This window comes from Artemia franciscana, unplaced genomic scaffold (assembly GCF_032884065.1).
Source record: "Artemia franciscana unplaced genomic scaffold, ASM3288406v1 Scaffold_867, whole genome shotgun sequence".
NCBI classification, from domain to species: Eukaryota; Metazoa; Arthropoda; class Branchiopoda; order Anostraca; family Artemiidae; genus Artemia; species Artemia franciscana.
In genome coordinates, this window is record NW_027068640.1 from 111732 (window position 1) to 124043 (window position 12312).

General features: G+C 36.0%; 1 protein-coding gene across 7 annotated transcripts in view; it reads right to left on the minus strand.

Annotated features, from left to right (window-relative positions):
* Positions 1–12312, minus strand: part of LOC136043716 (FGGY carbohydrate kinase domain-containing protein-like) — a 66529-nt gene that overhangs the window by 3824 nt on the left and 50393 nt on the right. For 6 of the 7 annotated variants that reach the window (XM_065728619.1, XM_065728614.1, XM_065728616.1 and 3 more), the window contains exons 8-9: positions 10539–10613; positions 7271–7393 (exon numbers count right to left, since the gene is read on the minus strand). In XM_065728619.1, coding sequence (XP_065584691.1) covers positions 7271–7393; positions 10539–10613 — 198 coding nt within the window. The remainder of the gene's footprint in view (positions 1–7270; positions 7394–10538; positions 10614–12312) is intronic. The other variant, XM_065728620.1, reaches the window with a different exon arrangement.

The window sequence follows — 12312 nt, forward strand, 5'->3', positions numbered from 1 at the left end:
GAGTGGGGTTTTCCTGGGGAACAACCAGGAAAATTGTGGTAGAAGTTAACACTGATTCAGCAATGGTAATTATTATTTTGATTAATTTTAAAAGAAAGAGTTTATTCCGAAAAGAAGCTTATGATTCAATGCAAATCCGGAAACCCCACGAAATCGACGTTAGATTGTAATAAAAAGTACATTAAAACGACATTTCTTATTTAAATTTAATAAGACAAAAACTTTAATTTGTTTAAACAAAATTAATAATGATATATTCTATTTTAATTTAATTTAAAAAGAGACTGCATTAGATTCCATTCAGTAAAAAAATTCCCCTTCCGATAAAAGAACCCGGGTCTCCACTACGACAGGGAAATATGAACAGAAGTTTCGTATAATACATGAGAACAAATTCGTTAATGCACTAAACATTCAGTAAAAAAAGTCCCCTTCCGAGAATCGAACCCGGGTCTCCACTACGACGGGGAAATATGCAAATACTAAAATTTGAAGCACAAAATTATTACTCAAGAGAAAAGAGCACACTCTTAATTATGGTAAAAAATGTATTTTAATAGCGGATGCGCAACCTAGTAAAAGGATAGCCAAAGCCCTTAGAAACCAAAAGTAGAAAAACACGCTTAAAAAACCTGCCAAAAAAAAAAAAACACCACCTAACACTGATTCAGAAATGGTGACTACTATAACGGCTAATATTAAAAGTAAAAGTTTATTGCCGAAACAAATTTATGATGATTTCAAAATAGACTGAAACCCATCTAAAATGGAATCTGATAAGAATAAAAGTAACCCACTGGAATCAGCTAACCGAAAAAAATTAACGGAAAATCGCTTTTTGGCCTGGGTAGCACTGATATGCCTCTTTTTTTTTCTACCATGGCCAGCTTAAAAGAACTCTTTTGAAAACAATGAAGATGTTAGATATGTCGGGGCGATATAGTAGCACCCTTGGTGTAAAGATGGAAGCTTTGAATAGACCGGGATGGAGGAGGGTGCGGAACGGTATTGGGGTTTTGCGGCTTGGTGCTGCAGTGAGTTCTAGAATTAGTAGCATAATCACCGTATACTCAAATACTTTACCAAACGAACTAGACGTTGGGATATAGCCCAAATCTTTTCTAGAAGGAAAAAAAGTCCCCCCAGGAATTAGATCCAAAAATCCTCTTTTTAAGAGAGGACTTTCTTTTTTATGCACATTCTACGAATTGTCGCTTGTACTCCCCTGTGGTTATATAGATAGTATTGTACGAAGATAATTTACAAAAAAATGACAACCCTGTGACAAGGCAAAGGGATTGATCTTTGTTTGGTAATACTTAGGGTTCGTTCTCAGCTGCCACAGGCCAAGGAACTGCATCTCGATCATGCAATTGACTTACTTGACTTAATGCTCCTGCCGAAATGCTTCCGGCGTCGAGAGTGATGCTACATGATGCCTCCATTTAGACCGGTCTCTTGCAAGGATGTGGACGTCCTCCTGAATATTTGCCATGGCTAAGAAGGCACCTGTCGTGTCCTTCCATAAGTTAAGGGTCAGAACGTTCCAGGTGGCCAGGCGAAGACCACCTTGGTTAATAAGGTTCAAACGATGGTCAAGTTTCGGTCCGGAGACATGCTGAGGTCTTGATGGGTAAAAAGAAGATCGATCATCCGAGGCAATAACATCACTATTCGTTGCAATTAGGTTCGGGTGGAGGGTCGCAAGCCCAACCTACCCTAGGCCTGGGACATGATTAGCCAGAGGAGTCTGACTATTGAGTGTCCCTTGGGTGGGCTCCACCCACCTTGTGAGGTCAAGGCCACCCTTTGCGTGGAGCGTTTAGTTAGGGGATTCCCCCATATCCAGTGACAAACGTGAAGAGAGGGAAACAAAAATTTCAAATATCCTAGCAGCCAGGGGCGTCAATTGAAGATTGGGAGGGCACTCATCCCCCCCTCAAGATTTAGAAAAATAACTTTTTCTAGTATTTTCAGGAAAGAAATTTGCCTTTTGGCATTTCCATTCTAAAATTGAAAAGATAAGAGATCTACCCCCCCCCCTAATTCCCGTGAATTGAGGTCACTGCTAAAAACGTAAATATGAAAAAAGAGGGTCTCGAAATAAGTGTGAAGGAAGTAACTTGAAAACTCATTACTAATAATATAATTAAAAATATAATTAATTACAAAAATGTAGGCTTAAAACAGGACTTTAAAATAAGGGTGAATGATTTCAGCAATCCGCACATCATCAACAATAATAATAACCAATTATCTAATTATATAAGAAAAATCTAAATTGTATAATCATAAACTATAATCATTATTATATGTTGTCAGTAATTATAATCGGCTATATAAGTAATTATTATAATTAGATGATAATCTGATTACAAACTCAATTACAATAATTGTAAGGTGAAATGAATAAAACAGCAAAAAAAAGGAAAAAATAGTACGAGAGTACGAGCATTTGAGAGGCTAAATTCATTGTCATCTCCCATTTTAATCTGAAGAAAGAAGAAAGTTGATGATTTATAAATAAATTACCTGTTTAAATCACTAGCAATAATACTTATCTATCTATATATATAAAAATATGTTGTCTGTGTGTTATGTCTGTTACACTTTGTCTGTTACGCCAGATTATATCTTCTATATATATAAAAATAAGTTGTATGTATTTTTGTGTTGAGGGTTTAAATGTAAAAACTGGGAATTGCATAAATATTTCGAAATATTTTGACAATAGATTAATGTAATTTGAAAACCTTAAAAAAGATACTTAAAATTTTGAGGTTTATTATAAATTGTTGAGCTTTAGCAAGCTTGGCACGTGGAGATTTCTCCAACTGTCAATGTTATAGAATGTTACCAAAAAGCAAAACCAGGCTTGCGGTTCAAAGAGATTGAAGAGAAAAGAAAAAGAGGGCCAGATTAGGAATGTGCAATTTACGTCAACGAAGGCGTGTCGAGGAACTACCAGAGCAACGCGAAACCAGACTTGCTGCTGAAAGAGAAAGTAAAAAAAGAAGGCGTAACGAGGAATCACAAGAGCAACGTGAAAACAGGCTTGCGGCTTCAAGAGATAATGCTAGATAAGGAATGTGCAATTTACGTCAACGAAGGCGTGTCGAGGAACTACCAGAGCAACGCGAAACCAGACTGCCGAGGAATCACAAGAACAGCAAGAAAACAGGCTTGCGGCTGATAGAGAAAGTAAGAAAAGAAAGCGTGACGAGGAATCACAAGAACAGCAAGAAATCAGGCTTGCTGCTGATAGAGAAAGTAAGAAAAGAAAGCGTGCCGAGGAATCACAAGAACAGCAAGGAAACAGGTAGTGCCGGGGAACTACCAGAGCAACGCGAAACTAGACTTGCTGCTAAAAGAGAAAGTGAAAAAAGAAGGCATGCCGAGGAACTACCAGAGCAACATGAAACCGGACTTGCTGCTAAAATAGAAAGTGAAAAAAGAAGGCGTGCTGAGGAATCACAAGAACAGCAAGAAATCAGGCTTGCGGCTGATAGAGAAAGTAAGAAAAGAAAGCGTGCCGAGGAATCACAAGAGCAACCTGAAAATTATCGCCTGGCATTCAGGTACAGCCCAGTCGATGATTATAGTAGATGTTTTCAAGGGACTATGTCTAAAATTTGTCCCTATTGCAAGGCCTTGAAATTCAATGGTGAAACAATGGGAATGTGTTGCGCCTCAGGAACAGTTAAACTTCCTCTATTGGCTGCACCACCAGAGCCATTGAAGACTTTGCTTACTGGAACTACGTCAGAAATTAAGCGTTTTTTATCACAGATAGGAAAATATAACTCATGTTTCCAAATGACGTCGTTTGGTGCCCAAATCGAAAATCCAGATCAATTTATGCCTACTTTCAAAGTAAAAGGGCAAATTTATCATAGAGCAGGGTCCCTTTTTCCATTCTCAGGCGAGAATCATAAATTTTTACAATTGTACTTCATCAGTGATAGAAATTCTGAATTGAATACACGTTGCGAAATTTCTCCCAACGTTGAAAGGACAATCGTTTCCCAATTGCAACATCTTTTCCACGAAAATAATAATTTAGTGCGTCTGTTCAAAACAGCCATCGATTTGATGCCTACTGATACGCATAAGATAGTTATTTCCGCTGACAAAACGCCTCCTGGCCAACATGTGCGTAGATACAATGCTCCAACTATCGACGAAGTGGAAATCGTTATGGTCGGTGGTCAGTTTTTACCTCGAGATATTATTCTTCATAAGCGAAACGCTCAGTTGGTAAGAATTGCTCAAACTCATCGATGCTACGATGCCCTACAATATCCTATCATTTTTTGGGATGGAGCCGAGATATGACTTTTGATTTTACATCAGAAATTTATAACTACACTTTAGTTATTATAGAAGATTTGTGCGTATGTATGGCAAACAAACCTCTTCAGGATTTGGTAATGCCTTCACCTAATCGTACCGCTGCTGTTTCGACATGTGTAGAATTGGATCGTGAACAAAGTTACAGTACGAGTGATCTATTGTCGTATGTACAAAATAACATTTCCAAGTTAACCTCGGAACAAAAAGACATTTATGATACGATAATGCATTGTGTCGATAACAACGTTGGAGAAATTTTCTTTTTGGATGCGCCAGGAGGTACTGGTAAAACGTTTGTGATAAAACTGATTCTGGCATCAATTCGATCAAAAAATGATATAGCGTTGGCAATTGCGTCGTCCGGAATAGCCGCAACGTTGCTGCCTGGTGGAAGAACTCCTCATTCCGCTTTGAAATTGCCTCTGAATTTGCATTCTACAGAAACTCCTACGTGCAATATTTCCAAATCATCTGGGATGGGTGAAGTATTGCAGCAATGCAAACTTATTATTTGGGACGAGTGCACAATGGCACACAAAAATTGCTCGAGGCTCTGGATCAATGTTTGAAAGATTTGCGAGGGAATTCGAAACCCTTTGGCAGCATATTAATATTGCTTGCGGGAGATTTCAGGCAAACATTATCTATAAATCCAAGATCAACCCCTGCAGACGAAATGAATGCTTGCCTGAAAAATTCTAATTTATGGGCACACATAAAAACATTAAAATTAACTACAAATATGCGTGTCCGATTGCAAAACGATGACTCTGGTCAAACATTTTCAGATCAATTGCTGGCAATTGGAAACGGAAAGCTCCCAGTAGACTCAATTTCAGGACGTATACAACTACCTGCTGAATTATGTAATTTAGTGACGTCCAAAAATGAATTGATTGAATAAGTATTTCCGAATATTCTAAACAATTATAAAAATAATAAATGGCTAAGTGAAAGAGCGATTCTTGCACCCAAAAATATAGACGTTCACGAAATCAACAATATTGTTTTGACCAAGATTCGAGACCAGGCAGTCCTTTACAAGTCAGTCGACACAGTTTTGGAACCAAATGAAGCGGTTAATTATCCATCTGAATTTTTAAATTCCGTGGATCTTTCAGGGTTTCCACCACACGTGCTACAATTAAAAATAGGCGTACCAATAATACTGTTAAGAAATATCAACCCACCAAAGCTTTGCAATGGCACGCGACTTGCCGAAAAAAAAAACAATGGAAAACGTAATAGAGGCCACATTCTTGACAGGGCCTTTTGAGGGTTAGGCTGTTCTTTAATTAATTTAATTTAAGAATTAACGACGCTTCTTGACTACTAAGGTCCCTGCGTCGGCCCTGCGGTGCATTCCTGCAGCGTGATTCGATCTCTGGGTGTGAGGCTGTTCTTATTCCTCGCATTTCCATGATTCAAACGGATCTGCCTTTTCAATTTAAAAGATTGCAATTCCCAATTCCATTAGCATTTGCAATCACCATCAACAAAGCTCAAGGTCAATCATTAGAAAAATGTGGTATAGATCTTAATACTGATTGTTTTTTCCATGGACAATTGTACGTTGTATGTTCGAGGGTCGGTAAACCTGACAATCTATTTATATGCAGCGACAATTGGACAGCTAAGAATGTTGTATATTCGCAAGTTTTAGGCAGTTAATTTGTATTGTATCTATCTATCTATATAAAAACGAGTTGTGTGTATGCATGTTTGTTTGTAAAAAGAGCGTTTGCATATGACGTCATTATTAGTACATAAGGCTTTGTATATGCACAGACAATGGGAAAGCCAAGAATGTTGTATATTCGCAAGTTTTACGTAGTTCAAAACACATATATAAATCTATCTATATTCATAGGTGGTACACAGGGACACAACTACAATGGCGCTTAACGACTTACGCGCGCGGGGGGGCTTAGGCGCGAAGCGCCCCCACCTGCTAGGTGTTGGGATATCGCAAAGCGCCACCCCAACAGCTAGTAATGCATCAAAAGAGCTACCTCTACTTCTAACGGGGGCTGCATTCTATATTTTAATTAATATTAATCCTTATTAATTATTTGCTATTTTCTTCAGTCTAAAATAGTAGATGATAGTAAATTTAGCCCCTTAAATTCTTATAATACATAAAGGGTAACCCCCCTTTAACTCCACCTTTTAACAAGGACTGTATCCCAGGAACCAATTACAATTAATGCTTATTAATTATTTGCGTTTATCTTTAGTCTAAAATGGTAAACGAGAAAAAGTTTAAGTAAAAGCAGTATTTATGATACTACTAATAAGATTAAAGTAAAATAAATAATAATTAATTAATATAATTATTAGTGTAATAATAATTATAGCAATAATAATTTAGTGTCAGCCTTAATTTATGCGAAATTTAAGAGAAATGAGAGCTTCTTTCGGAGGGTGTCGAGAGAGAGGCTTCGAACAGATTAGGATGGACAAAGAGCGTGCGTACCTGTGTTAGCTAGCTTAGCTCAGGCGTCTTGATACTGCAATGATTTGTTACTAATTATAACAAATTAGATGTTTAGCATCAGTAAACGTATTGAACTAACTAAAATATTATTAATTATTTTAATTGTTCTAAAATCAGCAAAAGACTAAAACACTAATAGAGAAAAGTCAGTTAGCGCAATATTAAAATTCTGAAAAACGAGTTTTGGGATACTATGGATGAATATATAGGTCAATATATAGGTCATATATATGGATGAATATAGGTCAACCAGAATAATAGTATAAAAAACAGTAATCCCAGTAAAATGAGTAATAGAATAAAGGGTAATGGTGTAAAATAAGTAATTGAAACAATAAGTAAAAGTAAAACAAGAAAAATAAGTAAAAGTATAAAATAAGAATTTTGGAATAAGACTGAAGGATTTTATTAATAAGTTACCTGTATAGCGTCAGCGTTAGTTTGGACAAACAGTTTGCTCTTGACAAGACCGCCACACATCCCTATCTCAGTAATATTATAACCCCCACTTATCAATGACTCAATTATGTGACGGGTTCCATACTAAAAAGGTTAAAATTATTACTTCGACTTACCATGAAACAATTGCATTGATCAGTTGACCTATTTGTACTTTTTTTCTACAATACATGCGAATTTGACTATGAACTTTATCTAACCTAAATTAAAATATATAAACAATGAATGTATTTGGAGCTTTATGTCAGAGGCATTAATTCACAAAATGTGGAGCTGGAGGAGCAGGGGGCGATATGTTGTTTTGAAAATTCGGGGGAAGGGAAATTCTGTCTATTTTCCCATGTTCTTTCAACAAAATAGCTAGAAACTTTTTTTGGGAATATAGGAGGGAGGCGGCAAAAAAACCCACTGACTTTCTACCTGAAGTGCCTGTTTTAAATAATTATGCTATAAAATTAAGGACATTTTAATAAATGCTTAAACAAAAATGAAAAAATACTTCCGGCCGGAATATTTAGGACTGCATTTTTTTCAAAACCCTTTTCATGGGGACCTTCACATATGGAGAAGGAATTAAATATCATTTCAAAATTCAAAATGAATATAGAAGTAGAATTTAAGACTGTAAAACATAAAAAGAAATTTATTTACACAAGAAATTTACTAGTTTTCATTCTTCAATTCCTTGAATGCTCTGCTCAGATTTTACACGAAATTTTCTCTACCTAAAAAATTTTTTCTAGCTTAAAAAAGCTAGAGAATTTCACAAAAAATTATCGAAAACTATTTTCAGCTGGCTCGCAGAAACACAAATGATGGTAAAATTATTACAAGCAATATTTCATTAGGATGGTATTGTCCCCTCTACTTTAAGTCTTTTTTTATCATCATTTTCTCTAGCTTAAAAAAGCTAGAGAATTTCACAAAAAAATTATTGAAAACCATTTTCAGCTGGCTCGCAGAAACACAAATAATGGTAAAATTATTACAAGCAATACTTCATTAAGACGGTATTGTCCCCTCCACTTTAAGACTTTTTTCCAACAAGATTTCATTGTTTTAGTAAAAAAAAAAAGTCAGGGCCTATATTTTGCCCACACTGCAATATCTTATAAAATAAACAATAAAAAAAACTTTTAAAGAGGACTATGTTTTTTTTTTACAATCTGGGAAAAATCATAGGAAAAACTCCATTTTTTTATTCTTCCGGAATTATCAAGTGGATCATCTTGAAGTCATTCCAGCCCTATAGAATCTAAGAGAGGGTTCATGAATTCCATCTAGTCTTAGAATGAATTAACAACAAACAGTTAATTGTCATTAATATCTTTTGAGATCTGGAACACGCCATAGGTTAGACATTCAAGTGACTGAAAAGGAGGAGCCCATGGCTTAAAATTATTTCCACATTAGAGGCCGAGGCGTTTTAAAATTAATATTTACGTGAGTTTTATGAGCAGTTACCCCGGGATTTTAAATAGGGGAAAGGAGCAATTAAATCATTCATGAGGGGAATGAGGGCTGAAGCTTAAAAACTACTTTCGTTAGACTAATTTATTGTCATAGGTTGTTCAGATCATAGAGAGGAGATGGAAGGTTTACCACCAAGCCCTGCCCCCATAACAGGTTAGAATATATTGAGATTCAAAGGTTAGGAACTTCTGCTGAGCTGTGGGTTGCTTTCCCCTTACTAGAAAGCTTTGAGGCTAAAATGCAAGATTAAATTGATATTTTTTCCCCGCAGAGGCAAGGAAAGAGGAGTCTCGAGTTTATCCCCCCTTTGGAAGAATCCTCATTTAATTAAACAATATTTTCCAACAAGAGTCTAGTCTCATTAAGATTAAATAAAAAAAAGTTACTTTCGGTTGAAAAAGTTTGTTCTTTTATTTAATGTCTGATCGCTTTTTAAATAATGCTGGAAAATCCGGCACCCCTTTCATGGAAAATTCTCTTCCCCCATGGAGAGATCTTCCCACGTAACCCACTCTCCCTGCAAGTTCATAACTTGCAGCCCTTCCCCCGGGGACTGTGGGGGATAAAGTCATCCTTAAAGACATAGTTATTAGATTTTTCGGTTATTCTGAACAAAATGGCCACCTTAAAATGATGATCCGGTGACTATGGTAAAAATGAGCGGGAGAGGGAGCCTAGCTGCCCTCCAATTTTTCGGTCACTTAAAAAGTGCACTAGAACTTTCAATTTCCAAACGAAAGAGCCCTCTCGTGACATTCTAGGACCACTGGGTCGATACGATCACATCTGAAAAAAAAAAACGTATCCATGTTCTTTCTTCTGACAAAAAATTCAAAATTCCACATCTTTACCGATAGGAGATTGAAATCTCAACAACGGGTTTCTCTGATACGCTGAATCTGATGGTGTTATTTTCGTGTTGTTTTAAAAAGTAGATTTAAAAAGTTGTAGTATTGTTTTAAAAAGTAGAGTTGTGAGAAAGAGTCAAAATTTTCATTAAGGTTCTATGACTTTTAGGGGGTGTTTCCCATTTTTTCAAAAATGAGGTAAATCTTCTCAAGCTCGTAACTTTTGATGGGTTAAACTAAACTTGAAACATATATATTTGAAATCAGCATAAAAATCCAATTCATTCGATGTATCTACGTGTATCGAAATTCCGTTTTTCAGGGTTTCGGTTACTATTGAGCAGGGTCAATCATTACTTACAGTTCGTTACCACGAACTGTCTGATTAAAAAAAAAGCCTAAATAAAGAGTTTATTTCTGCAGATTAGAAATTAGAATTAGAAGACTAACAATCAGGACAATATCCACAGGGGGAATAACCAGTTTGAATACTCCCTCTACCCCCACCCCCGTGACGAAATGTTTTTCCGACTAGCAAAAAAGTAAAAAATACATGTAAAAAATTCCCATGAAATTTTTTTGCAGCCTCCCCCCCCCCCAAAAAAAAAAAAACTTTCGATACGGTCATGCTTCAGATACGTCCTTTTTATGACAACAAAATGAACTGCTTTTTCAATATGATATATGTGTACAATTATCACTCATATCAACTGCTATTCTTTGGAGCATATTGTTTTTATTTAGGGGTATTTTTCTTAAAAGTAAAATTACATAATTTCAGTTCTAGATCACAGATTTGAGATTATAGATACACCTTGCATCAGATCCGCCCTTTCTCTGGCAATATGCCTGAGAATGAGAGCCAGCAATGAATGCTGGTTCTATACCCACCATTTCTTGATACTTACTGCAAGTCCTTGAAGTGTGGCTAGGTAGAGCTTCGCCAGGTCTAATTCATCTTTTGCCAAGGTTAGCCCAATGATCTACAAAATAATTAAATTAGTTACTCATGTTAATAATAGCTCATGCTTACAGTTTCGGAATTTGGCGAGGAAAAAAATTTTGAAAGGCGGAGGAAAAATCTGAATCCTCAGAAAGTGTGATTTAGATGTGAAAATTACTAGGGAGTTCCAATTTATGTCAGGGCATGAATTATTGTTGAATAAAATTCTGGAGAGTAGAGCCAGACGTGCAATACAAACTAAGTGGTGTGAGAGAAAAGTACGATAATCTTCTGAAGTTCTTTGTGTTTTTACGTTTTCCCCAACTTACATGTTAACCTTCAGCACATTTCATTGATACAAACGTACACTATTGAAAAAAAACATAACATTCCACAAGATACAATTCTCTGACAATGTCTCAAAAATATGTCTTTATATTTCGAACATGAGCTATAATAAGCTATAAATAAGAGCTATAAGAAGTACGCTTCTTTAGCACTTATCAATAAGCCTTTTAACACATGTTTGATGACCAAAAAACCTCATCCCAGGGACCCCGCAACTATAGCTTGCAGTGCTCTCATTTAATTTTTTTAAATTTGTTATTCCAGGATGTTAGTCCAAAAGTTTGTTGGTCTTTTTTATCATTTTTAAAAGAAATATACACGTGGGTGGTATAAGCAATGGCTTATAGCATTGATAATAGGGGGTCAGCCACAAGAAAGTGCAAAAAAAATGACTCTGGTTGTTTTGCGATAAGAAAAAGTGACAGCTCAGAGGTGGGCAGAGCTAAGGCAAATTACTGAAAGCATTGAGCTCTAAGAACCCGCGACGGTATGAGCAGAAAATTTAATATCCTACTTCCTCTTTCCTCTTTTGGAATTTTGGAAAATTTTGAATAAAAATACGAAACTAAAATCTTGAGTAAAAATACGAAACAAAAATTTTTAAATAAAAATACTAGCATGAGCGGCACGTAAGACAGCACTTACAACTAAGTATTTTGAATTACGTATAGGATTTGGATTTAAGGTTAATGTTCATATCATTCTTTGCTTTTAAAAAGGTGCTGAATTAGATCTGATTTCCTGTCCACAGGATAAACTTCGACTTTCTTCAGAAGAAGCTTTTAACACTACTTTCAGAATAAACTAAGTAAAACAAATGTTTAAAGTCCTTGTCTTCTACTGCTTCCTTTAAACGTTCACATGGCTCTTCCGCATGAAAATCACCGAATTCTTTCGGCTCAAAGATTTTTCTTCTTCTGTGAAACACGTAACTCTAGCGCCGCTATCTTCTGCTTCTTACGAGTCATTATTCTAATCGCAAGATTAACAGTTTTCTTCTCAGCATCAAACTTTTCTCTTTTTCTTGCTTCCTCCTACAAGCTATAGTTCATAACTAGATCTAGCTGAAAAATAAGTTTTGGCATCGACAGTCAACTCTTTCCAGAGTCAATTCTTCTTTGAAGGCTGGTCATCAGCAGATGTGAGCGAGAAAATCCTTACTCAACGTCTGCAATTTCATGATAAAGTGCTCTAAATACCCAGCCCAGTGTCAGATATTTGATATATCTAATTGCCGTCTTCAGTTTGAGGTATCTTTTGTCAGTAGTTATCGATTCAAACATCCTCCATTGACGTTATTAACCGATAAGAGCGTAATAATAGGCATTCCTCCTTGCTAGTTTTTTTTTTCTAAATTTGTCTAGGATGGATATTTTATTGTAGCCCATGGA